The 27,374-nt window shown below is 48.0% G+C and overlaps 1 protein-coding gene across 4 annotated transcripts; it reads right to left on the bottom strand.

The window, feature by feature from the left end:
- Positions 1-282: 282 nt before the first annotated feature.
- Positions 283-26,468, bottom strand: CDC25A (cell division cycle 25A). 4 transcript variants are annotated; one of them, XM_045992216.1, is made up of 15 exons: positions 25,751-26,467; positions 24,673-24,746; positions 23,296-23,338; positions 22,751-22,787; positions 21,980-22,078; positions 19,861-19,980; positions 16,890-17,024; positions 16,285-16,359; positions 12,617-12,790; positions 7,791-7,889; positions 6,235-6,297; positions 6,041-6,139; positions 4,880-5,010; positions 2,813-2,924; positions 283-2,602 (listed from the first exon to the last, which is right to left on the bottom strand). In XM_045992216.1, the coding sequence occupies exons 1-15, from the start codon at positions 25,918-25,920 to the stop codon at positions 2,462-2,464; spliced, it is 1,572 nt and encodes a 523-aa protein (XP_045848172.1). In that variant the 5' UTR covers positions 25,921-26,467; the 3' UTR covers positions 283-2,461. The 4 variants fall into 4 exon arrangements, with proteins under 4 accessions (XP_045848172.1, XP_045848171.1, XP_045848174.1 ...); XM_045992215.1 differs by having other exon boundaries at positions 21,980-22,081; positions 25,751-26,466; XM_045992218.1 differs by lacking the exon at positions 19,861-19,980 and having other exon boundaries at positions 25,751-26,468.
- Positions 26,469-27,374: the final 906 nt, after the last annotated feature.

Raw genomic sequence — 27,374 nt, forward strand, 5'->3', positions numbered from 1 at the left:
GAGTTTTCCATGGTTAAAAAAAAAGCCAATTTCTTGTCAAGATCATATACACTCACATGACATGTGAATCAAATCCTTATTATAAGAATGGATACTTGGGATAAAGTTTTCATAATGAACTAGAAAGATACAGTCCTCTCAAATAATTTGGGGTAAGATGGGTTCAAGGAAAGTAGTAAAGTCTGGAAACAAATATTAAAGCCTTTTTTTTTTTAAATTTTATTTTTTTTGACAGAGAGACAGCGAGACTGAACACAAGCAGGGGGAGTGGGAAAGGGAGAAGCAGGCTTCCTTTCAAGCAGGGAGCCCAATGTGCGGCTCGATCCCAGGACCCCAGGATCATGACCTGAGCTGAAGACAGACACCTAACCGACTGAGCCACCCAGGAGCCTGGTTTGGGTAAGCTTTTGATATCCCTATTTCATCTTGCAAATCAATCTGAATGCCAAGTTTCTAGAGTCAGGGTAGTAACTGGTGGTCATTCCGGCCATCCCTGGGACCATGCTACATAGGAGCCCTTGGGCCTCTTGAGGAAAGAGCCCCCCCCCCCCCCAATGGTTTTAGTCAAGTAGGGTCCCAGAACCTTAAAGGGAAACACAATTCTCTTAAATCTATCAAGAACTAGGCAGAGTATGGGTTCAGGATTGTTTTTATTTTCAGAGCCTGCAACAGTTGGTCACCCATGCGAGCTAAGCTGGTACAGTCCGAAGGCCATCCCGCCTCCCTTTCCAGGCATCCAACCAACAGAATCCCTACCAACAAGATTAGAGACCAATTGAGAAGCGTCTCAATCTGTGGTGAGAGGGGAAGAGGCCTTTCTCTTTCTTCCTGTTCCCCTCCTCCCCCACTGACTTTTTTCTAACAAGATTGTGTTATAGCCAAATATAACTCAAACCCATAACAACAGCAACAAACCATCTTCTGTACCACTGCTTCCCTCCCTACCTCCGGAGGAGGAAGGGAAGTAAAAGGGGAGACTGGCTCTTGTGTTTAAGAAAAAGTTGGCTACACCCCAGTGGAACAAAGATGGCGACGAGGCTGGTGCCTGTGTGGCGAGGGGACGAGCAGGAACCAAACAGGCCTGTCCAGAATCAACCAAGTCAGCCCCAGCTGACTTGAGACTGTTCCTTTGAGACCCCCATTTCCACAGGGCTAGATGAGGGGGCAACTAGTGACGATCCATCACTCCTTGTCCCTCAAATTCAAACATGATAAACTCAGAAAGTTTTACTTTCAAAATCCACCACGCTGCCTCCTGAGAACCACATTCGGTATCGTCATCTGTATGCACCCATGCCCCTCTCCTAATGCCCAGGACTTCCAGTCCCTCTCTTCACCCTTGGGTGGCCCAGCCAACACTGATTTGATACTCCCTGACTCATACAATGACTATTTTTAGAAAATCAAAAGCTATTCAAGAGTATCAGTAACAGAAGACACTCAGTGTACACTCCCCTCCCCTATCCCGCAGAGCCCCCCCGCCCTGCCCCCCCCCACTACTCTAGGACACCTACACTACCACATTCCAACGATGACCTGGGGGTGGCCCAATGGAAGCTGCCTGAAGTGCTTTCCTGACTGGGACTCCTATACCAGCCAGTGTCACAGGGAACCAGGGTGAGCAAGAGCAGGGTCACCCCCCCAACACACACATTGATCTCAGTGGCCTTCGAGGTAGGTCTGGGAGGTTTAGCTTATGTCCTGTAGTCAAGTCTGAGTCCAGTGCTCACTCCTACTGGTACCTCAGTCCTTGGCTTTAAATAGCAGCAGCCCCAGTACCACAGTGCCTCCTGGGGGTGACAGAGCTCCTACGTCTGTCCCTCGACACAAGTTTGCCTCTTCTCGCCCATCTTTTTTTTTTTTTTTTTTAAAAGCAGAGGTAGTCCCTGGGATGATAAAACCCTACCCAGAATGGCAGTATTATGACTTAAAGAAGCAGTTAAATAAAAGTCTCCAGGAGTTTAAAAAAAAATATTAAAGTGATTGATGAAGTTGAATAAATTAAAGATACGGGTTATCCCACTGAGACCGTTCCCTTCCCAGGCTGTCTTTGGTATCTGGCCAGCAGCATTTCTGCTTCCGTGACTTCTCTCTCACTCTCCGACGCCTCCCCTCCGGAGAGGACAGTGCCCCGTAAGGCCCCAGGTGGTCTGTCCAGCGGCAGGGGGTGGGCGGGGGGGGGGGGGTGAGAAGTCAGAACTTCCTGACTCTGTGCTCCGAACGGTGCTGTGGCCAGTGACAGCCTTGGCAGCCAGTCCCGAGGCAGAAGAACGTCTTACAGAAACAGAAGAGGCTCCCAGCCCGGGAGCGCAGAGGCAGGGGTAAGGCAAACCAGCCCCGGTCCTCTCTCCGCACATTGCGCATACGGCTGGCCCCTTCGCTCACGTTTCTCTGCAGCAAAGAGGGAAGGGGGGGAGGCACGGAGGGAAGCTCAGGCTGCTGTTGTCCGGCGTGGCCACCCTCACAGCTTCTTCAGACGGCTGTACATCTCCCTTTTGCTCTTCTCCCCTGCCCAGGTCCGGCTCTTGGTGCGGAACTTCTTCAGGTCTTCTTTGAAGTCCTCGTGGTGCATGGGGCGGTAGCTGGGGGGCTCACAGTGAGACTGCAGATGGGAGAGTGCGAGATGAGGGGCCCCGCCTCACGGCTCCCCCCACGTGCAAGGCTGGGTGCAGCGCCCACTAGGCAGTACGTTCCAGGGCCCTTCTCCGTGCAGGGCAGCTCCCCAGACGAGACCACAGCCATGCCCACCAGACAGATCGGACCATCTAAGCTGGATAAGGGGGCACTACGCCCTCCAGAGACTCCTCCTTACCTGGCATTTCAGGAAGAACTCCTTGTACCCGCCCTTCAGGACATACAGCTCGGGATAGTGGAGTTTGGGATACTCATTACCAAGCCGATCTCTCTCTCTCACGTATCGGCACCTGCGAAGAAGGCAGGCCAAAGCGAGGTGAGCCACGCAGCAAGCGCAGCGGTGCGGTGCGAACACTCCTCACACAGCTTCCCAGTCTCCCGGTCACTCGTGCAAACAGTGTTGAGCTGTGCGTTCCCAGCCGCCCGTGATCTTTAGGAAGAGTTCACAGGTGGTGGGAGGGAGACAGTCTCTCCCCAACGGTCCTTTCTCTGAGTTAAACAGCCTTACCGTCTGGCCCCTGCCCAGCGTCCTCCCTGCCCCCACCGGCAGCCCACACGAGTGACAGCTTCTGAGCCAGCTCCCCACTGCAGTCTCTGCTCCTGGCACATCCACAGCCTGGGTCCCTCCCTTACTTCCTGTGTAAGCCGGCTGCCTTCTTCCTGCAGCTTTTAAAGAGGCTGAGCTGGCTTCTGCCTCAGGGCACCTCCTTGCCCCCCTCTGCTTGGACTGAATTCTGAGTATCTTACTAATGCCCTCACCCGGCCGTGGCTCCTGAGCTCCCAATCCCTGGTACCAAAGCCGAAGTCCTCCCAGGGGCCCACAGCATGGTACCCCACCCCCGCGGCTCTCCCCCTCTCCCCACTCCGGCCACTCCTGCCGCCTTGCTGTCCTCCAACATGCTGGGGGCACCCACCTCTCATCTTACTTGTCTCCGAAGCACCTTCTAACACACTGAGTAGCTGACTTATTTTTTATCGTTTGTCTTTTCTGCCCACCCAGAAACGCAAGCTCCGTGAAGGCCAAGAGTTTTTGCTCTCCTATGTTTTGCTGTTCCCTGCAGTGCCCAGAACACCTTCTAGCAGGCGAGAGGCCACAGGAACTGTGGAGTGAAGGAGTAATCCACTCGTGAAGAACAGGAGTCCTCGCTGAAATCCTACCTCTTCCTGTGACCAGTTTTGTGCCAAGTGCAGGCCAAGTCCCTGTCCTTGGGAGGGAGGTGGGGAGACAAATTCCTGCTGCCGGTGCACGTGGGCCAGCGAGGCAAAACAGCAGCGCTGCTGAAGTCAGGTGAAGCACATGCAGGCAAAGGGCCGTTTTTTTGTTTTGTTTTAAGTTTGTTTGTTTTGTTTTAAGTTTTTTTTTTTTTTTTTTTTTTATATAGGGGCATCTGGGCAGCTCAGTCAGTTAAGCATCTGCCTTCGACTCAGGTCATGATCTCAGGGTTCTGGGATCAAGCCCTGCATGGGGCTCCCTGCTCAGCGGGGAATTTGCTTCTCCCTCCTCCTCCTCCCCTCTCCGGCACATGCTCTCTCTCTCAAATAAATAAATTAAAAAACAATTTTTTTAAAAGGAGATTTGAGTGTGTGTGTGGTGTTGGGGGCGGGGTGGCGGCAGAGGGAGGGAGGTAATCTCAAGCAGACTGCCTGCTGAGCACAGAGCCCAAAGCTGGGGGCCATGACTTGAGCCAAAAGGAAGAGTTGGGACTTTTAACGGACTGCACCCCCCAGGTGTCCCCATGTGGCCTGATTTTGAACTGGTTCAAAATGAAAAGGCTGCGTAAGAATCTAGGCCTGTGGGCCTATGAAAAGATTACCTTGGCCCATCCCGGTCAAAGCTGCACCCTGCCCTGCCCCAGCCCCCACCCCCCTCTCCAGCTGTCCCCCTGTTCTCCCAGCACAGACCACACTAGCATCTGAGACAGGGCCAGGCTGGAGAAGGCCCAAAGCCCTTGGCAACAGAAACTGCTAGGTCAAACCTATAAAAAGCCACACTCAAGGAAGCTGTTCATCAAATCAAATGACTGTTTAATAGATAAGAATTTGGGAAAACATCTGCTACACATGAATTTGAACTTTCACAAAGCCAACATTTGCATGCATGCAGGCGAGGGTATGGAAATGATTCAGGAGGTGTGATAGGGTGCTGAGTGTGCCGACGTCTGCCCCAAGCGCAAGCCATCCCCGGCCACATCCCCCCAGTTACCGCGGGCCCGCGCCCCAGAGCCCAGCGGCACGCAACACTCACATGCGAGGACCTCGCTCAGAAGAGAACTCGCAGTGGAACACGACAATGACGCGCTTGCCATCCGTAGGCACGATGGGCTTCTTGAGTAAGAAGTCCTCAACCTCCTCCTCCATGTGCAAGTTCACCGCACCCTGTGGAGGCACCAGAGACTCCTGGCACCCGTACGCATCACACTTGCCAGTAAGGATTCTGGGAGAGTCATCTTTAATTGGGTACCTCATATTCTGTTATGACTACGGTGGACATGACTGGTATTTGTGAATTCGGGACTTTTGAAAGCCACTGAGACAGTGGCAAACACGTACTGAATGTACTCCTTTACTGTGTATTTCAACACTATTTTATTGGTTAAAAGATTAAGCTGGCACAACCAGTCACTTTCGTCCTGGGAAACTGTGTCACAACACCCGCCCTCCATCCTGCGGCTTAATTCCATCACAGACTTAGAGGCATCACTAAGCCTGGTATAGATGGAGATACGTCCCTAGAGACTGGCTTCTGGTCAGGAGCTGTGGCATGCTCAGGCCTGGCTTAGCAATCAGTGGGTACCACCTAGAAATGCCCTGGATGGTGCCGGTGTGAGGCCTAGGACAGCGAGCATCTGTGGCAGTGTGGTGAGCAGTGCAGGCCAGGCAACGTTCTTCAGTGCCCCAGGAATCAAGGCCTCCTTCAAAAATTCTCATAACCAGGATGCGAGCTAATAAGCAGCCAGGTGTCACACACCGCCCCCCCTTTATTTTACTTTTTACTTATTTTTTAAGTAGGCTCCATGCCCAGTGTGGAGCCCTATTCAGGGCTTGAACTCACAATCCTAGGATCAAGACCTGAGCTGGGATCAAGAGTTGGAGGACGCTTAACTAAGCCACCCACACACCCTGACCATCCTGCCACCTTTTAAAAAATCACATCCGTGGGGCGCCTGGGTGGTTCAGTCTTAAGTGTCTGCCTTCAGCTCAGGTCATGATCCCAGGGTCCTGGGACTGAGGCGAGCACCTGGCTCCCTGCTCAGCGGGGAGTCTATTGCTCTCTCTCACTCTTGTTGTCTCTCAAATAAATAAATAAAATCTTAAATAAATAAATAAATAAAATCACAGATCCTGTCAGGGCTCCTTCTATGCCTCCCACAACAGCAGGGCTCACCAGCAAGTCTCAGGAACATACCTTGATGTGGCCTCCCTCATATTCATATGGGTATCGGCAGTCAATGATGACAAATTCTTTAATGAGGTTGGCAAACTTGCCGTTTAAAACAGATGCCATCTGTGGACAGAAAGCCCAGGAGAATCAACTTGGGCTGCCAGGAACAACTAGATGCAAATACCCCATGGATGGCAGGATCCAAAAAGACGACTTACAATTTCTGGAGAGATGTATTTTAAATCCTGATGCTTCCCAGCAACTGTATGAAAGAGATAACCCTTGGAGGGGAAAAAAAAAAAAAAGATACTTAGTAAATCTCAAAAGGCCTATAAATGCAACATTTACACTGCTAGCCTGCCTGGTAAGAGGCAGCTTTATACACAAACCTTAATAGTACAGGCAGGTTACTCATCTAGGCTGTCAACATCCTGACATCGCATGTTTGCTCATACCTAAAAGGCTATTATCCTCATTCTCATGTGTAAAGCTGGGCACCCTATCCGAGGTTAGCTAGCTCGTAAGCCAGACAGATGTAAATACAGAAACCTCAGGTCATTTCCTTCCCCCTCCTTGTCAGGAACCTTCATCTCAGTAGCCAGATTGGCAGGAGCATGGTGCTGGGCATTGGAGATGGGAAAAATGAGACCTGGCCTGGCCTTGAGGGGAAAGACAGGCACATCAGCAAGTACTCATTAGGGCAATTGGCTGAATCAAGAGCTCACCCGTCCCCACGGCCATTTGTAAGGTCATTAAGACAAATATAACTAACAGCTTCAATTCAAATGGAAGGTTCCATCAACGAGGACACACCCAGTCTCTGCTTGCTCTTCCCTTCAGATAGAATTGTCTCCTATTTTTAATCCCCTTCCAGGTCCCTATTCCTTCAAAACTCACCTGGCTGAAATGTGAAATATGGCCCAGACCCGTACCTTCCCCGATCTTCTAGCTGCAACAACCCGTCTTCATTTCTCCCAGTCTGCTTACACTACCCCTGACGTTCACTTCCATCTACCGTGCAGTCCACGGTTCACGGCATAGCAAGTCTTACTGCCCACATGAGAAGTGTTTTGAGGGAAGGGACTGGGTCTCATACTGGAATTTTTGCTTAATACGTAACAGTAAGTTACATAACAGTAAGTTACGTATCAAGTGCTTCAACAAATGCTAGCTACACTAACAATAAATTGATCTGGTAGCCTTCCCGTCCTTGTGGCTGAACCAGCTGCTACCTTCTCTGTCCCACCCTCGTATTTCACCACAGCCCGAAGGCTGCCAAGTCCTCCGCTCAGCAAATCTGTCTGTATCAGGCCATCAGATCTTCCTCCGCACTTCCCTGAGGGCCTTCCCCCTCAAAGACCAGGCTTCTCTGGACCACAGAGAAATGTGTCAACTTGGGATTTTCTAAGATAACCTTTTGATACACAGTCATATAGTGAGGGTTTATTCTTGCTTCTTTGTACTTCACTGCATTACTATTTTTATAATCAGAAACACAGTTCCCAAGGAGCCTGGCCTTTGGGTTGGAGTTGAGGTGGCTGGTTGGTGGCTTCCTACTTTGTCTGATCAGTACCGGTAAGGTTGACAGTGCCAGAGAGAGCAAGATACATCAGATCATGAGACTGTTTCCTTACCTTTAAAAACTTCAAACTGTGTCCCCTTGGGGGCACTGCAAGAGCCACCCCAGGGAGGGAGAAAGGCTGAGGGGGATTCTAGGAAACACCCCAAAGTCCAAATCACATAGCCAGAGCTCCTTGCGTCTGTTTAGAATTACCTTGGAGAAGTCTCCTATAAGGTCCCTTGGGTCATTATCCAAAATGTTCTCAATGGTGCCCTTTGGGGAAGATGCCAAGGATAAAGACTGATGTAGAAGCTGTAACAAATCAAAGGTGGAAAATGAGCCCAGGGTTCCGAATAGGACTTTTGAAAACATTCACCTAGAACATGTCACCAGGAGAGTGACATGTAAATGTCTATATTTAGCAAATAAAATATTTTCCTCTTTTGACTGAATCTAGAATGAAAAAGAGAATGTGGGTCACTGACTAGGTCTATTATTTCAGTGTCTAACTCAAATGTTCTGAAACTAAGTTTTTTTCTTCCCTTTATAAATTTTTAAAAATTTTAAAAAGATTTATTTGAGAGAGAGAGGGCATGTGCACACAATCTGGAGAAATAGCAGGCAGAGGGAGAGGGAGAAGCAGGTTCCCCACCGCACAGAGCCCCGTGTGGGGCTTGATCCCAGAGCCCTGGGATCATGATCTGGAAGGAAGGCAGCCACTTAACTGAACCACCCAGGCACCCCTCCCTACTTTTTTTAAAAAAGGAGAATTAAAATTAAGGCTAAGTCTAAATAAGTATTTTTTAGTTCTCTCCAACCGAGAAACTCTATAGAGGTACAATGAGCGTTCCTAAAGGATACTGTGGTCTAAATACTATTTTCCACTAAAAGAAACCAGGGTTTGAGGGTGCCTGGCTGGTCAGTCAGTGGAGGTGTGACTCTTGATCTCAGTGTTGTAAGTTGGAGCCCCATGTAGAGTGTAGAGATTACTTAAAAATAAAATCTTAAAAAAAAAAAAAAAAAAAAAAGGAAAAAAGAAAATAAAAGAAAGAGGCCTTTTTAAAGAAGCGATTGACTCCAGGTTGGGACAAGAAATGTACAAGATAAACCTGGAATGCCTTCTGATAGTAGCAAAGAAGTTACCAGACTAGTCAGGCCATGTGAAAAGGGCTAGTCATGGGGAAGTAAGGATTTCTTAAGCAGGACACAAAAAGCACTAAACAGAGATAAGACTGATTAACTGAAATACATTTAAAAATCAAGAAATTCTGTTCATCAAAAGAACAGTATTAAGAGAAAAGGCAAGCCAGAGTGGGAAGATATGTCATTTTTCAATACTACACAGCAATAAAAAAAAAAAGGCGGGGTAGGGGGAGGAGACCCAACCGTGGATATACAACGACTCTCACAAAAACAATGCTGAACAAGAAAATCCAGATATTAACGCATACAGTAGGACCCCAAGGATAGAAGGTTCGAACACAGGCAAAACTTGACCTCAGCAACAGAGCTCAGTGTTACTGAGGGGAAGCAGAGGAGGGCAGCTGCCAGGGCTCTTGCTTGGTCATAATTGGGTGTTTATGGGGGATGTTCACTTCAAAGAGATCCAGCATTCATTTTGTCTTTCCCAAGGGTGACCAAAGAGTTTGATGCGCCGAAGTTTCTCTTTGTGGGTGGTGCCTGGGTGGCTCAGTGGGTTAAAGCCTCCGCCTTCAGCTCAGGTCAGTCCTGGGATCAAGTCCCGCATCAGGCTCTCTGCTCAGCAGGGAGCAGGGAGCCTGCTTCCTCCTCTCTCTCTCTGCCTGCCTCTCTGCCTACTTGTGATCTGTCAGATAAATAAATAAACAAAATCTTTAAACAAAAAAAGAAGTTTCTTTTTGTGGGAACATTCTGCCAATAAAGGAAAAATGACAGAACTGCAGGACCAGTTTCTGAAACTTTTGTTAAATGAAACCTAGGCAATAATCACCAATGGCTGCCCAGTAGCGGGCCGCCTGATCAAAGTAAACAAATGACCCAGGAAATGCCAAAGAAATGGAACCACAATCCGATTAACCCTTCCCAGAGTTTAGGTGTACGGGCCATCCAGAGGATAGAAGACAAAGTCAGAATATCCCATAGGACTGGGAACTTCTCCAGGACAACTGGCCTGAGTTCTTCAACCAATAAATCTCAAGAAAGAAACAAAAAGATGGAGCACAGGGGCCCAAATAATAAGAACCTAGCACCAACTGCAATGCACAGACCTTTTATCAACCCAGATTTGAACAAATAAACTGGAAACGCATTTAGGGAACAATTACAAACGACACTGGGGCATCTGGGTGGCTTCATCCGTTAAGTGTCTGACCTGATTTCAGCTCAGATCATAATCTCAGGGTCGTGAGACCCAGCCCCCACGTCAGGCTCCTTGCTGGAGCCTGCCTAAGATTATCTCTTCCTCTCCCTCTGTCCCCTACCCTTTCTCTCTTAAAAATAACTAACTAACTAACTTAGAAATGATATTAAGAAAATAAAAAAGAGGGGCGCCTGGGTGGCTCAGTGGATTAAGCCGCTGCCTTCCGCTCAGGTCATGATCTCAGGGTCCTGGGATCGAGCCCCGCATCGGGCTCTCTGCTCCGCGGGGAGCCTGCTTCCTCCTCTCTCTCTGCCTGCCTCTCTGCCTACTTGTGATCTCTCTCTCTCTGTCAAATAAATAAATAAAATCTTAAAAAAAAAAAAAAATCTTTAAAAAAGAAAATAAAAAAGATAAATCCCTAGTATAGCAAGAGTATTGACAGACATAGAAACTAGAAGCCTTCTGGAAGGCAATTTGTTGGCATGTATAAAATGCAAAGAATCATAAATGTTCCTGCCCTTTAGTCTAGAATTCCGTTTCTTTTTTTGAGGGGGTGGTACAGAAGGAGAGGGAGAGAGACTCTTAAGCAGGTACCATGCGCACTGCAGAGCCCAACATGGGGGCTTTACCTCACGACTCTGAGATCACGACCTGGGCTGACATTAAGAGTCAGGCGCTTAACCAACTGAGCCACCAAGGTACCCCTAGAATTCCACTTTTAATAAGAAAAAGTAAAATGCAAGGTGCCTGGGTGGTTCCATTGTTAAGCACCTGCCTTAGGCTTGGGTCATCATCCCTGGGCCATAGGATCGAGCCCCGAATCAGGCTCCCTGATTGGCGGGAAGCCTGCTTCTTTCTCTCCCAATCTCCCTGCTTGTATTCCCTCTCTCGCTGAAATTAAAAAAAAATAAATAAATGAATAAATAAATAAAATCTGGGCGCCTGGGTGGCTCAGTGGGTTAAGCCGCTGCCTTCAGCTCAGGTCGTGATCTCAGGGTCCTGGGATCGAGTCCCACATTGGGCTCTCTGCTCAGCAGGGAGCCTGCTTCCCTTTCTCTCTCTCTCTGCCTGCCTCTCTATCTACTTGTGATCTCTCCCTGTCAAATAAATAAATAAAATCTTTAAAATAAATAAATAAATAAATAAATAAATAAATAAAATCTCTGTCAAATAAATAAATAAATCTTAAAAAAAAAAAAAAAGTAAAATGCTCATCAAGTATTAGGTAACCAAAGCCAATTATAAAATAGGAGACAGCAGGCCTAGGTATTTTTAATGGTGTCATCTAGCTGATTTTTTTTTTTTTTAAAGATTTTTATGTATTTATTTGAGAGTAAGAGAGAGAGCACAAGCTGGGGGGGGGGGGAGAGGCAGGAGAGGGAAGAGCAAACTCCCTGCTGAGCAGAGAACCTGATGTGGGGCTCAATCCCAGACCTATAGGTGTTCCCACCCATAGAAAGTTCATGATATATTATTAATAGAGAAAGTTCCAAAGTAACAGGAAAACAAACCATAACAAACTACGAGCAAACTGAGACGTTAGAGAATTCGATATGCTGAACTTGACATCAAAGAAGATACATATTGTTTGGAGCATAGGTAAACTTTTATAAAAATTAAACTTTTAGGGGCACCTGGATGGCTCAGTGGGTTAAGCAACTGCCTTTGGCTTGGGTCACAATCTCAGGGTCCTGGGATGGAGCCCTGCATCGGGCTCTCTGCTCAGCAGGGAGCCTGCTTCCCCGCCATCCCTGCCTGCCTCTCTGCCTATTGTGATCTCGCTCTCTCTGTTAAATAAATAAATAAATAAATAAAATCTTAAAAAAAAAAAAAAAAAATCAACTTTTATTAGGCCATGATAGGTCTGAATTAAAAGGAAACAATGGAACCAGAACACTTAGAAAATACTGAAAAACACTACACTGTTGTGAAACAAACTTAAAATAGCAGGTAATTTGTAGATCCAAACAGACCAGGAGACAGTGATGTAGCAAACTCAAAGTAGTAAGAAACCATAAGGAAAGTCTGTTCTCCCTAGCCAAAGGGAGAAGAAGGGCCGCCTATCAAGAGAGAAAACTGGACAATACCACCACTGTAGGCAACTCCAAGGGAAAACTGATGGCCCGACAACAGGCCCGGTCAGCAAGCAGGGAGCTAACTTGTTCAGCCCTTGTCCAGCTGTGATGAAGTGCCCAGTCTCCATTCCACTGGAACGGTGTCAGCAGAGCCCCTGTGGGGACCCTGAACCCCAACTCCTGCCCAACAATAATGAGGCTTTCCCCCATTCAGTGTGTCAAGGGAGGCTGTGTTGGGGGAACCTGAACTTTCACCCCTATCATCCCCGCAGTATAACAGGCCTAAAACAGAACATTGACAGAGACCTGAGTCTTATAATACCCTAACTACACAGGATAGGATAGAAAGATCACTTGCCATAGCAAAAACCAGGAGGATCTCAACTTGAATAGGAAAAGACAATCTACCGAACCCACCACGGCGACTCGGATGCTAGAATTATGTGGCGAGGATTTCAAAGCAGCCATCCTAAAAATGCTTCAATAGCCAATTGCTTTTGAGCCAACATGCTTGAAACACATGGAAAACAGTAAGTCTTGGCAAAGAAAAGGAACCAAACAGAAACTTCAGAATTGAAAAATACAGTATCATGCTCCTTGAACGAAGAGGCACCTGCCAGACCAACCTCCTGGGGCTTCTCTGGACTGGCTGTCTCCTCGGGACCGGTCCCAGTCATGTTCTTTCTCCGCTTTGTATTTGCGGGCAGGTGCTCCTCTTGAAATCGGTCTGGTCTTTTTAACACTGACCGGGTGATGGAGCTACACGTGGACGAAGAGTCAAACAGCTTGCATCGACTGCCCTACGGAGGAAACGAGAGACCCATCTTCCATTAAAACATGCTCACTTGAGGGGCAGCTGGGTGGCTCAGTTGGTTAGGCAGCCAACTCTGGGTTTCAGCTCAGGTCATGGTCTCAGGGTCCTGGAATCGACCAGAGTCACACTCCGTATGGACCCTGAGCATGGAGACTCCTGAGCACGGAGTCTGCTTCAGGATTCTCTCCCCCTCTGCCTCTCCCTCCCCAGTTGCTGGAGCTCTCCCTAAAATAAATAAATCTTAAAACCCAAACCAAACAAAAACCCCTGTTCATTTGGGATGGTAAAGAAGATGGGTCAAGGGTTTTCGGGAGGAAACAGACACCGTCCCTTCCTCTAGTCCCAGGGACTCCTGGAGGACCTGGCACACAGTAGCCACTGAGTACCTGATGCCCACCGAACATGTGCACAGCTGACAGGATACGGAGATAAGAAGACAATCAGCTCTCCAAAGCTGTCTACACAGAGTTCCAAAGGTCAAATCACTGTTACCTTCCCCTGGGAACACATTTTTGGTTTGCCTCCTCCCCACTGTTTAATAACCGGCACCTTGCTCTCAACCAGTTTTAATACCCCACCTAAATCCAGAAAAGGTATGAAGTTGCTAGATCATGCTAGAAAACAGGGCCAATGAGGTGTTAAGATAGGGCTAAGGGTGTACGTTTGTAAGGAACAGGGGTGCACAGAGGAGCAAGTGCCTTTGAAATTGTGGCCAAAAGTCCTCTCGAGGGGCATCTGGGTGGCTCAGTGGCTTGAGCCTCTGCCTTCGGCTCAGGTCATGATTTCAGGGTCCTGGGATCAAGCCCCGCATCGGGCTCTCTGCTCAGTGGGGAGCCTGCTTCCCCCTCTCTCTGTCTGCCTCTCTGCCTACTTGTGATCTCTGTCTGTCAAATAAATAAATAAATAAATAAATCTTTATTTAAAAAAAAAAAAAAAAAAAAAAAAAGAGTCCTCTCAACCTGGTCTTTCTAAGACTGATTTCCCAGAGTCCTGGGGCAGCCACTCTAACCAATGGTAGGGGCAGTCTAAACTCATGTGTCTGTTCGTGACTCAGTGTACCCTCGCTTGGCTTTTCCTTCCATGCAGAATCTACTTTCATATCCCAGTAAACCACTCCTTTTCAAGTTCATACTACAATTGCGATGCATCCTTGAAATGTTCCGGTTAATCCTTGGCAGAGTGTGCCACTCCCAAACCAACTTTCCCAGAGACCAAGACTATTCCTAAAAAATCTATTCCATATTAATGGAATGTTTTCTGAAAAGCGAGACCAGAGTTGTTTTTTGTTTGTTTGTTTTTTAACCTAGAAGAGCTGAAAGCATTTTTGGGGAAGAGGATCACTGCCTTCCAACAGTCTCAGGGGGAACTGTGAACAACCCCCAGGGCCCAAACCACATTTCCAACACAGCCCAGCAATTGAGAGTCTGCAGTTAGTGTCCTTACAAGGCAAATCCTCACTGTGAAGGGCCCCAGAACTCTATTGGTTAAAAATCTAATTAAATAACAACAAGGGGTGCCTGGGTGGCTCAGTGGGTTAAAGCCTCTGCCTTTGGCTCAGGTCATGATCCCAGGGTCCTGGGATTCTCCCCCTTCACAGGGCCATGCGCTTTTCCCTGGATGAACTCTCTTTCATGAATCAACACATCCTGCCCCCAAGCAAGTTCCCACACAGCCTGAGAAACCTGAGCAAACACGCCCTCCCTGTGGGATCGGCCCCTGACTTCCTCACAGCACTCAGGTGGTGGCTCACAGCATAGGGCTCTTTCCAGGGGCATGGACGTTCCTGCCTGTGAAGTGTCCACAACCCGTTCGATGGGCTACACGTGGCCATACACGCACAGTAAGCTTCTGTCTGCTTTCCCACTGGGGGCTCCAGAGCTCCATGGCTACTGTGTGACAGAGTAACTCACTCCTTGCTGTTGTCATACTGCTGAAAGGGTGAAGTATTAATACGGGGGCTGAGTCAAACAAAGGTGTAGCTGAGGATGACAGCGGGGACAAACCCTATGTGGGACAAGATGATGACACACAAGCTGTAACTATGGCTAATTAAGGACACCGGCCAGAAGGGAAGTCTCAGTGTGAAAGCACAGGCTGAGTTCACCCACTGACGCCTCAAACTCTTGGCTGAAGCCAGTGCTGGTGTCCACAGCAAGCCGTCTGCCCCTTCTCAAACTCAGAGCAGGTGAAGCTGAGGGCCAGAGGGGGGTATGCTCTGCAGAGGTGGGACGCAGAGCTTCACGGGCCACTTTCAGACCCCACACCAATGAAGCAGCCACCCCAGGCTGTGCTTTTATCCGTAACACTTGTAAGCAAAAGCCTGGCTGGGTCCAAGACCTGGGTCCTAGGTCAAGTCTAACTTGACCTAGGCAAAAGAAACACAAATATCGGGACGCCTGGGTGGCTCAGTGGGTTAAAGCCTCTGTCTTCAGCTCGGGTCATGATCCCAGGGTCCTGGGATCAAGCCCCACATCGGGCTCTCTGCGTGGCGGGGAGCCTGCTCCCTCCCCTCTCTCTGCCTGCCTCTCTGCCTGCTTGTGATCTCTGTCTGTCAAATAAATAAAAAAATAAAATCTTTACAAAAAAAAAAAAAGAGAAACACAAATATCTGTCCTAAATATGAGCTTTGAGTGAGTCTATACAGGAGAAATGGAAAAATATAAGAATGATATAAAACTTCAGTTATCTACGAGTAACACTCTCAGCACCCTTGAGCTCCGAAGTAATCTGAAACTCCACGTGGAAAATACCTGCAGTAAAACAGAATCTTTGCCCAGAAAACGTTTGTTCCAAACATTTGGCAGTGTTTGTGCAAATGTTGAAAAGCATGGACAAAACAATCAAGCAAACCTAAGAAAGAGAGCCGGAGACCTAAGAAAGAGGAGAGCCAGCTCCCCACGTAGGTGTGCTCCTCAGCTCCTGGGGGACATACTGGGTTTTGAGGCCAAGCAAGGTCTGGGCCTGTGAACTCAGCCTCATTCAGGGCCAATCCCTAGACTACCCAGCCCAGCACCCACAGCTGAGAACCCAAAGGTACCATCAATCACGGTCACTTGCAAGGGGTTCAATTTAGCAGACATTTTCCTGAGATCTTAAACTAGAAAGAGAGGTCGGAGTTGAACAGAAAAGACATTCACACATACACACACACACAGAGGACATTAACTTGACCAAGAAAGGCTGGGATAAACTAAAAATTATAAAAACAAGAACTAGTGTGTATGTATCCCAGCCAGACTTCCTCACACACCAATAAGGAAACAAAGAAACAAAAGAAAACAAAGAAACAGGGTGCTTTACACCAGAGAACACCAGTGACCAGTCAAGAGAAAGGCCCACAGACTGAAAGACAGAATCAAATGAAACTATTTCTGATCCCTGTAGTGATGTGGGCAGAAGGATTAGTTTTCCATTTAGTCTAGTCCACTCTGTCCCAGAGGCCTAATTACTCAAATCTCTAGACACACAGGAACAACTTACAAGGTTTGTCGTTCTTCTCATGACAAGGGGAGCTGTCCAGAGGCTCGACATGCACGACGGGGTCTCTTCATCATTCTAAAAGAGAAAAACTATTATAAAGATCCAGCAGAGCCTAACAGTTTGAAGGCTTTAGGTGTGACTCTGCCTGAGGAGCATCAGATAGGCCTGGATAGGAAGCCTCAACATTCGCTCCTCTTTCCCACTGCCCAGTATGTTAAGGTCAGAAGAGCATCACATTTCACAATTCGGACACCTGAACGTGTAGCTAAAAGCACCCCCAACCCCAAGGATATGTGAGGAGGTAGTTTCTAGCTCTCCAGCTTTACGCCAGCTCATCCCACACCTTCTTGTTCCCAGTCTCTTGTACAAAATAGATGGTCAGCTCCTCCAGGGTAAGAAGGATCCTCCTGGTGTCTTCTTTTGAACTGTCCCACTTCCAGCTCAGATTTAACTAGACTAGGAGCAGAGTCTCAAAAAAGAACAAAAATATCAGCCACCTAAAGCCCTGGGGAATCGCAGTTCTTTCTCACGACTTTCCCAGCGTACTCAGTGGAATGGGTAGGAACACACACACGTGCGCACATACACACATACACACACCCCACCTTCAGATTCTCTCCGTCAAGAAGGTCCATGAAGCCATCATCCTCATCAGACAAAGTGGCTGTCACAGGGGACTGGGGCATAAAAAGAGGGACGAAATTCCCGGGCTCGCTGCCATCTCTTTCGTTGGAGGAAAGCTGGAAGACAGAAATCACATCTTGTAAATGACTGATCACATTGGATTCCCTTGGATGGGTCACTAGATTTTATGAGGGAAAACATACTGTATTTATTAGAAGTAAAATTGTGGCAGCTACTCATCAAAAGAAAATGCAGCCTAAGATGACAAAGGATTTAATGTCTACAGTCCTGAGCAGCATCAGGCCTGGAAGCCTTCAAAAAAAACCTCTTCTCAGAAGCAATTCACCTTACAGTGGAGTTGGGGAGAGCCTCTAGCGAAGGGCAAGGTTTGCTTTATCAGAGGACTGTAATCCGCGGGTTGTGATACAGCAGGATAACCGGCTGCAAGGAGGAAGGGTGATAGATACAATCTCTGCCCACAGAACTGCCTAGAGAACACCTATGTGACTCCAGCTCTGACGGGGTTGCGGGGAGAGGAAAGGGTGGCATGGTTCTACAAAGTCTATCCTAGTCCGTTAGACTTGGAATTTGAATAAGTACTGTTTTTAACTGAGGAATTACCGTGTACTGGGCACTATGATATCATCTTAAGTGTTCAGTTCCATTTAAACCTCACAACACATTGAGGGGAGTTACTCCTTCTCTATTTATTTAACAAATTAGGAAATCAATGCTTAAGAGAGGTTACCAAGATCACATGGCTCACCCGTTTGACTCCAAAGCCCAAGCTTCTCTCCCCACTACATTCTCTCCTAGGAGAGAGAATCATTCCTGCAGTAAAAATGGGGTATTTTACTAGGTGACCCTATGTTGTTCTCTGAGGGGGTAACCCCCATAAAATTACTATGTATTTAATATAGGAAATTTAGACAGATGGCTCATAAGTCTACCATCTAGAGATAAATATTACTGGGGCGCCTGGGTGGCTCAGTCAGTTAAGGGTCTCCCTTCAGCTTGGGTCACGATCTCAGGGTCCTCGGATCAAGCCCCACGTGACTCCCTGTTCGACGGGGAGTCTGCTTCTCCCTCTCCCACTGCCCCTCCGCCCTGCTCATGCTCTCTCTCAAACAAATAAGTAAAATCTTGTAAAGATTCTAGATATAAACATTACTAATACAAACACTGCTGATAGTGAATTATATCTTTTCCAGGTACTTCCGAAAGCCAGGAAAAATGTTCAGAGAGGGATTTTTTTCCCCACAGTAAGGAAGCAGTCTCAACCTAAGTCCTACAGACAATCCTTAAGACACAGCTCCCTTTGCAGCTGGCCTCCTCTGCTTCAGGCACCTGCTTGCTTCACAGAAGTTCTAGATGCCTCTGATCCTCCGCAAGTGCTCCTGAGCATGCTCGGGGCATACTGGCAAGTTTTCAGCCAGCAGAACCAAGGGGCAGGTAATTTTATTGTGGGGCAACACCCTTGAAGGCTCACACTAGAATACCACTATTTGTGGGGCGCCTGGGTGGCTCAGTAAGTTAAGCATCTGTCTTTGGCTCAGGTCATGATCCCGGGGTTCTGGGATCAAGTCCCACAATGGGCTCCTTGCTTAGCCAGGAGCCTGCTTCTCCCTTTTGCCTGCTGCTCTCCCTGCTTGTGTGCTCTATCTCTCTGACAAATAAATAAATAAAATCTTTAAAAGAAAATTTATAATACCAGTATTTGTGACCTAAGTTCTGGGATCCCTAGTGCACACGTGATACAGCAAATGATGGACATGTCACCTATAATTAGGGATGACCAGGTAACCACAATAAACCCCGATGTAGTGGTCTTCAAGGGCACACTAAAGAGATTTAGTTTTGGATACCAGTACTTAAAAGAATTACTATGTAGTTGGGAATCAGTAGATTTTGTTAAATCCTGGTCTTCTATTTATCTGTATCCTTTGGCAAATCACCCAACCTCCCTGACCAGACTTTTCCCAATCCGTAAAAGGGGTTAACTCCAGCTGCTTCACAGGCTTATTAAGATTTAAAGACTGGAACATACCTAGAAGAGCTTTGTGCATATGCTAGACAGAGTAACGATACTGGACCTGGACCTGCAGCACAAGCCAGACTGGAAAGCTATATTTTCACATGCCAAATTCCCGGGAAAACCTGGAAACCAAACGTGGTCATTTCGGTGGGCCTCTCTAGCTTCAGCTGTCAGATCCCAGCAGGCAACTTTAGAATTAGTGATGCCTCTGTCTTGCAAAGAAATAACCCTGGTGTAGGTGGCCCCCAATACCGTCAAGTAGCCCATAGGGAGCGGGTTCACCAGAATCCCTAATAGTTCTTAATAAACCACCTTTGGAAGAAGCCAAGTGTTGTCTCTGAACAAAACCACTCTGGGAGTATCTCTTAGCACCCAGGAAGCACTATGAAAGAGCAAGTTTTGGGGCGCCTGGGTGGCTCAGTGGGTTAAAGCCTCTGCCTTCGGCTCAGGTCATGATCCCAGGGTCCTGGGATCAAGCCCCGCATCGGGCTCTCTGCTCTGCAGGGAGCCTGCTTCCTCCTCTCTCTCTGCCGGCCTCTCTGCCTAGTTGTAATTTCTCTCTGTCAAATAAATAAAATATAAAAAAAAATTAAAAAAAAAGAGCACGTTTTAAGACCTATAATCCCATCGTACACACATTTAGAAGAATGACCCAGGATGCCCCATTTTCCCAGAACTGACAAGGTCAAATATTTCTTGCTCAAGTTCAATATTCCAAACATACCATCTCTTACTCTGCTTCTGCCTGTCTGCTCTCCAGACACAGCAAAAACACCAAAAAAGGTGAGTCTAGTTTCAAATGACAAAGTCAAGGTAAAGACATCAAGAGCTACTGTAGTGTCTCCGACTCCAGGTTAAAGAGGATGCTTTAATTCTGTTCCCATCAGGAACTCCCCTGTGAAGGCCAGGGCACATACCATCCGAGCTGGGGCAGAGTTCTGCCTCTGTGTGAAGAGATCTTTACTCTCCTCAAGTCCATGAGAATGCAGGCAGCCACGAGATGCCGGTCTTATTGGCTTCTTAAACTCAAAGGCTTCCTGCAAGACAGTAGAGTCAAGACATCTTCCACTGTCCATGAAAACCAGGGCCTTGGCTGTTGCTCGGGTGAGACAGTCAGGGGAGCAGGCACTGCTCGCCTTTGTAACTGTCTCCAAACTAAGGGTTTACCCGTTTCTGACCTTAACTTCAACACTGGATCTGTGTCACCAAGAATTTCACAGACTCTGTCAACAGCTAACTTCTAAGGCAGCATTTTTATCTCACCACAAAGACTATTTTCTGACAAAAACATAAATACCAGCCATGTATACAAAACACTGAGTTAATAAGCTAAATCAGATCGACAACTTCCTAAGCTAAAGCAAAGTGTTTCAACATAATTGCCTGTGAATGGGAGCCAAAACTTCTCACTCTAGATTTGTTTGAGGATTTTCTATTTCCCACCTTCTTCCTACCAAGAGGAGTTAATTATTTTCCACTTAATAGTTTTTGTACTCCATACTCAAAGCAATGGGAAATTAAGAAAACTACTGTTTTACTCAACAACACGAATGAATCACGTATGTTGAGTGAAAGCCAGAAGTGACAGAATACATTCTGTATGATTCCATTTACTTCAAGTCTGAAACCACTTATAAACCCCCACCTAAAAGAGCCACTTCACTTGTGGTGAACGCTCAGAGCAGTAACAGCCAGTATCACAGAGTATTTATATGCCAACACAGCACTTAGAACTTTCTGTGCATTAACTCAGAGAACCATCACCGATCACCCCCCATTTTACAGATGAGGAAAGCTAGGCCTTACAGGTTAAGTGATGTGCCTAAGCTCACAAGAGCTCTTTAACTACCATCTATGCTGTTTCCCTACAGAACAAAGTTCTAAGCAAGCAACCCTGGGAAAAGACAAGTTCAGGGGAAAATCAGGCATCAGTACAGCTTTCTTGCGTCCAATAGAAGGCAATATATATACCTCTCCCTCTACATATATACACATACCCAGGCCAAGGCAGTGCTCCAAGCACTTGAGGCAGGAACTCACTTCTGTATTCTCCCTCCAAAGCACTCCCAAGTGGCTAAGGGAATTACTGGGAGAATTTATGGAGGCAGAAGGTTTTACATGAAGTCTGGGAGATGATAAGGATCACTAACTGTGGCATTTTAGCAGGGAATGGAAGAGGAGGAAATCGACATGGGGATATAGTGAGGATGAAGGCTGGAAAAGTTCAGTCAAGTCACTGAACTGTTTTGGGTGCTTACTCTGTGCAAGGCACCTGGCAGGTGTGAGAAAAGCCAGGCCGGGGTGTTCTCGGCCTTTTGGATGGTCCACCACAAACTCACCCTCTGAGCTACCAGTTTAGTTATTCTGTAATTCCCTGAGACCTGTTGGCCCTATTCTTTCAAATATTGCCAAGAAGCCTCTTCCTAAGCTTACAACTCAACCCAGGGTGAGCACAAAGAGGCAGGGTCTGGGCAGACCCTTCTGGATAAAGTATTCATGGTGTAATTACTCCTAAGAGCTACCATATCAGCAAATCCTCCCAGCCGGGAACCATCTTAAATACTTTATATATATTATCTTATTTAACTCCATAATGTCCTATGAGTTTTGCTACTCATATCTTACAAAGAAATGAAGAGGCCTAAAAAGAAGTAAGGGGGCGGTGGCGCCTGGATGGCTCAGTCAGTTAAGCATCTGCCGTCGGCTCTGGTCATGATCCCAGGGTCATGGGATCAAGCCCTGTGTTAGGCTCCTTGCTCAGCAGGAAGCCTGCTTCTCCCTCTCCCACTCCCTCTGCTTATGTCCCCTCTCTGTCAAATAAATAAATAAAATCTTTAAAAAAATAAAAAAGTAATGGGTCAGGGCCACACAGCTAATAAGCAGGATTCAAACACTGGTTTCCCTGACTGCAAAGACCTCACAAAACTTTGGTGGTAAAGGTCTAGTCTCTCAGAAAGGAGCCCAGCCTCTACTGTGGAAGGCACCGACACTTGTGGCTTTACCTCTCTCCTAGGTTAGTACACTGATGACACTCACATTTTCCTTGTTCTCATCCTGGTCCATCAGATGAAAGACATCATGGTCAAGAGAATCAGAATGGCTCCTCTTCAGAGCTGGGCTACAGCCCAAGAGCTTCTGCTGTCAAAATAAAAAAAAAAGACATTAGGGTACATGACAATGCAATGAAACTCAGGTTCAAAAGAAAAACAAAAATGGCAGTGGAGGGGGTGGGGTAGCTTCTCACATACTGCAGGCGTTAACCCAGAAATGTGGCCAGGGTTCCACCTTGCCACAACATGAGACAGAAGATCCCGCTACACAGCTTCCCACCTAACCACACAAGGTTGGTCTATAGTCCTCTCAGCAGAGATTTAGGGTGCCAAATCAACCCCAAAACATCATCTGCAAAAAAAGAGAATACTTCCTGTATCTAACTGGTAGTCAGAACTGAAAGGTGAGGGGCACCTGTGTGGCTCAGTGGGTTAAAGCCTTGCCTTTGGCTCAGGTCATGGTCTCTGGGTCCTGGGATCGAGCCTGGCATCAGGCTCTCTGCTCAGCGGGGAGCCTGCTTCCTCCTCTCTCTCTGCCTGCCTCTCTGACTACTTATGATCTCTATCAAATAAATAAATAAAATCTTAAGGAAAAAAAAAAAGAACTGAAAGGTGAGGTTGTTTAGGTGTTTGGAGTGTTTACAAGACTAAGGAAAAGCAGGCTTTGCTGTCTAAATTAAGTCCTACCATCAAGGACACGCTGATAGCTAAGGAGACAGATAATACAAATTAGCTCAAAATAAACAAGGGTACTTACAGGCAGGAAACTTATTCTCCTCATGGGGTTTTCAAGGCTGCAAAGAGATCAGAAGACAAACAATGAGAATAAAACAAGAGAGAGGTATTCATATTAACAGATGCAGTGTCTAGTCTATAGTCTGGGGAGGGGGCAGTCAAACATCCCCATTTTAAGCAAGATGGAAGAAAAGACTTCTGAGGCTGTCTGTCCTGTTCTCACAAGCACCCCCAACATTACTGGGCTTCTAGGTAAAAAGAGCAAGCCCAGGTCTTCTCTTAAAATACACATTTCTTTTAAGTCTCTGATGCCAGAGGGTGAAGTAAAGGTTTGGGCAAGACTTGAAGAGACCACCACAATTTACAGTGAAATAAAGGACGGGAACTCCTAAAATTTGCTGACACAAACAACTCATTCTCTAAAGGCACCAGACTTATTTGCAGGATCCACAAGTCTTACTAAGGGCAGCTAAATCCAGGGCTCCCACCCAGAGCACAAAGAATTTCAATAAAACATTAAGAGGAGTCTTTCCTAAGTACAAACTTTTAAAACCAGTGAATACATACTTTTCTTTACTGTCCAAGGGCCCAGGAGAATCCAGACAGAAGCCTGTGGGAAATAATAAAACCTCAGGAAATAATACACGAAACACCATTCTGTCATTAAATAAAGTAAAAATACTACTAGTACTGTTTCTTTAAGCCATTAGTCAAGACTCATGGCTTGGACTTCTGCCAGAATTACAGTGGCATCACTATTTGACTGTCAAAAACTTCATCTCTGCACAAGTCTTAACATTTCCATAGTATAACTACCAATCCCCTTGTCCTTCTTGCAAACACCATCAAACGAATAGGATGTTAGAACTGAACATAATCTTTTAAGGATTAGTTGGTTATTCAGATAGAGATTACCCAGGTAACTTTCTGTTGAGTTCTGACCATGGAAAAGAATAGGTACCAGCTTTCTGGAGGATTTTGACTTCCAAATATTTTATCTTGTCAGACCATATGTGTAATCTGGGGGCTTGGAAAAATACATTTATCAGTCCTATGACAAGCCAAGTCTTCACTGCCTTTAACAAAATAACACCAAGTAAGGTGCTCATATCATCAAAGGGAGCAAGGTGTAAGAGACACTGCTCTCAGGATGGCCCAGACCCACCAGTGTCTGCTCTAGCCTACACCTGTCCTCACAATAGCCACATAACTGCAGAAGTCAAGTGCTAGCTCTGGTATTCTCATTTGCCATGCTGCCGCAAGTAAGCATCCTATCCCTAGTTCTTTTTTTTTTTTTTAAGATTTTATTTATTTATTTGACAGAGATCACAAGTAGGCAGAGAGGCAGGCAGAGAGAGAGGGGGAAGCAGGCTTCATGCTAAGCAGAGAGCCCGATGCGGGGCTCGATCCCAGGACCCTGGGATCATGACCTGAGCTGAAGGCAGAGGCTTTAACCCACTGAGCCACCCAGGCGCCCCCCTATCCCCAGTTCTTAAGAAGCCTACATTTTAAGATCTTTGCTCTTGCAGTTCCCTAACCTAAAGCATCTGTGTAAATACAACCATGAATTTATGAATTAGAATAAACACACTGGCCCGTTTCTTCCATAGCAGGCTCACTGAAATAATCGCTTGACTCTGCGCTTCAACGGATACGCTTTTCTGGTCTTGGTGTTATGGTTCATTTTACGCAGCTACTCAACCTTAAGATCCAGCACACACCACCTCTCCATGCGTACCCTGGACACTTGTTTCCTCCATAAACTACCACATGGCCTTCTTTGTCCTGTTTTACCGGTGTTTGTCACGGAATCCCATGACTCTTGTTTACTGTCACAACTAGGCACCACGCTCAGTTCCTGGGTGAAGTGCACGTTACAAGAAATTTCAAGTTTTGATCCCCGTGTAGCAAATACGTAATAAATGTTGAAGACTAAAGGAATACCTGAATCAGTTGACTCGGAGGAGCCCATTCTCTGCAGACTGCTGTTTCTCACCTCCAGTGGCTGTTCATATTCACTGAAAGCAAGAGAAAGAATTTTCTATAAATTTCTAAAACATAATGACAAGGATATATACAGGAGGCAGGCCATGAGGTTAGCAAGTATCCAGGCTGCTCTCAACCACCTCCTTCTAAGGCCACACCACAGCCCCATTTGGCCACCCAAAACACCCAGTTAGCACTTGAATATAAAAGATAAGAAGGGAGTGGGTAGGCATGGCCTGGGCCACACTGTAGACAAGAGGACCACCATGCTGGAGTATTTCCTGAAGTGAGAGCATGTGTTCTAGGTACCTGCTAGGATGAAAGGTGAATCAGTCAAGTTCCTGCTTTTCAGAGGTTGGAAAACGTACAAGACCTGTGCTTACAGAGACAATGGGACGTCCAAAACTGAAAGGAAAGCAGCTCCACCACAAACACCGTGGGATGCGTATTTTGCCATAAGGAAAAGCCCAGGGAGCTTTTTTGGATGGAAAGCTGAATAAAAAGGCCTGGCCAGAGGAAAGCGGGGTGGACATCACGAATGTGCACGGGGTGAGGAACTGTGATGATTTTGCACGTACGCCAGAAAAGAAAATGCCATGTCTCTCTGTAGAGAAGGAACAAAGCTCGCAGGAAGCTAAGATCCTTCGAGATGGTTCAGCAAAGGATGGAAGTGAGCGCCTGGAAGGGTCCGCTTTGCCCTCGTGGGGGTAGATTACAAAGAGCTTCCTGGGATTGGGACAGAAGAAAAGTACAAAGCAGTCTGAAAGGGGTGGCCAAGGTGGGGAACCCGGCCCGACCCCACCCCCTACCGGGCCCGGCTCGGGGCTGAGGGCAGCCCTGAAGGGTCCGAACGGCCTCTCCCGCCCCACGTTCCGCCTGGGGGGGAGGGTGCACATGGCGGGCCCCAGCTCGGTGGGGCGGCGGACAGATCTCGTCCCGCTCCCAGCCCGTTTCCCAGCCGGACACCCCCACACCCACCCCGAGAGCCGGCTGGGAGTCCAGCGGCCTGGGGCACCGCTCGCCAGACCCTCCTCACCTGCCCAGCCCCTGCAGCTGGTCTATGGTGACCGTCAGGTTGGTGACAGGCGACAGGCCCCCAGAGGCTGGCGCGCCGAACAGCGCTTTCACGACAGGCTGCGGCGCGGGAGGGGTGCTGCAGGCGAAGAGCAGGCGGCGGCGGTGCGGGGGCTCCGGGCCCAGTTCCATGGCGGCGCCGGGCCTCCCAGGGCTCCCGCTCTCTCTTCCTCCGCCTCTGCCTCCGCCTCCGCCGCGCCCGCCCGGCCCCGCCCCGCTGGCACCGGCCTCGGCCGCGCGCCCCGCCGCGGGCGCCCGCGGGTCAAACACAAACACGACCCCGCGGTTCAGGGACGCGGCTGCCGCGGGCAAGCGGCGCGGACGGGCGGGTGTCCAGACCCGGCAGGCGCCAGCGACATGCACGGGTGATTCCCCCGCACCCCGCGAGGCCAGCGGGCGGGCGGGCGCCGGCAACCTGAAGATTAAATCCAAACAAACGCGTCCGGTCGAGAAGAGAGAGAGGCCAGGGCAGCAAGGCAACGGCTTGGGCTCACACCGTCTTCGCTTTTCTCTCTTTTTTTGCCCGAACCCGGAGTCGCGGAGCGCCAAGTGGACCTTCACCTCCCTTCCGGGCTGTCGCCGCTGAGGTGGCCTTTCGCGGTAATAGCTGCTCACTAGGGACCTCCGCTGCCCCGCCCCCTTTCCTAGTTGGCGCCAAACGGAATCCACCAATCAGCAAGCAACTTCTCCTCCTCGCACCCGAATGGCAGCTACGCTGGGCCAATGAGAGGGGAAGAAGAAAGAGGCTCGCGGGGCTCGGCGACGTCACCCGCTCTCCCTAAGGGGCGGGGCCTAGAGGAGGCCGGAGCAGATCCGAATGAGAGGGGGCTCGGGGTCAATGAAAACTCCCAGCAGAACCTGCGAGACGCGGGTAGAGACGGCGAGACCTCTCTTGCCCCGTTGCATGCTGGGAAGCGTAGTTCCCACCCCGCACGGCCGTCCAGGCGCCTCCTATCCGCTTTGGCCACCGCTGCATGGCCCTTTCCCGGAGGCCCACACAGGGAGGGGACATGAGCCTGGAGAGCCGTCCCGGCCACTGGGGGCCGGCCCGAGCCCAGCCTTGGTCTGACCTATAACCATGCGGTACTGTAGGCCCCTTTCTTCCCCGGGGCCTCTAGGCCCCAATTTTGTAACTGAATGACCCAAGGACTGGACTCTGCGTCTTGAATTCCAGGCCCCCAAAGCGAAGCACGTCGCACTCTTGCGGTGCTGGTCACGAACTGGCCACACAGACTTGAACCCTACTATACAGGCTGCTGGACTCCGCATTCACTGCTTACCTCCATTTTAAGTTCACACTGTATTTTTTCAGAATCGTTTCCTTCGTTTCTATCCTTTCTTATCCTATTGGGTGCTCCAAGATAGCAATGCCATAAATACAATAATAGCTAACACTTACATAGTGTTTATATGCCAGACACTGTTCCAAGTGCTTTATCTGTACTAATTCATTTAATCCTTACAATATTGTGGGGGAGGAGTTGTTTCCATATTAGAGGTGACCATATTTATTTTTATATCTCCTGCCTCAGTGGCAGGTCCTAGATTGAATGGTTTTATAAAACGGGTATAGGTGCAGTGATCAG

This window comes from Meles meles, chromosome 20, assembly GCF_922984935.1.
Source record: "Meles meles chromosome 20, mMelMel3.1 paternal haplotype, whole genome shotgun sequence".
Taxonomy (NCBI): Eukaryota; Metazoa; Chordata; class Mammalia; order Carnivora; family Mustelidae; genus Meles; species Meles meles.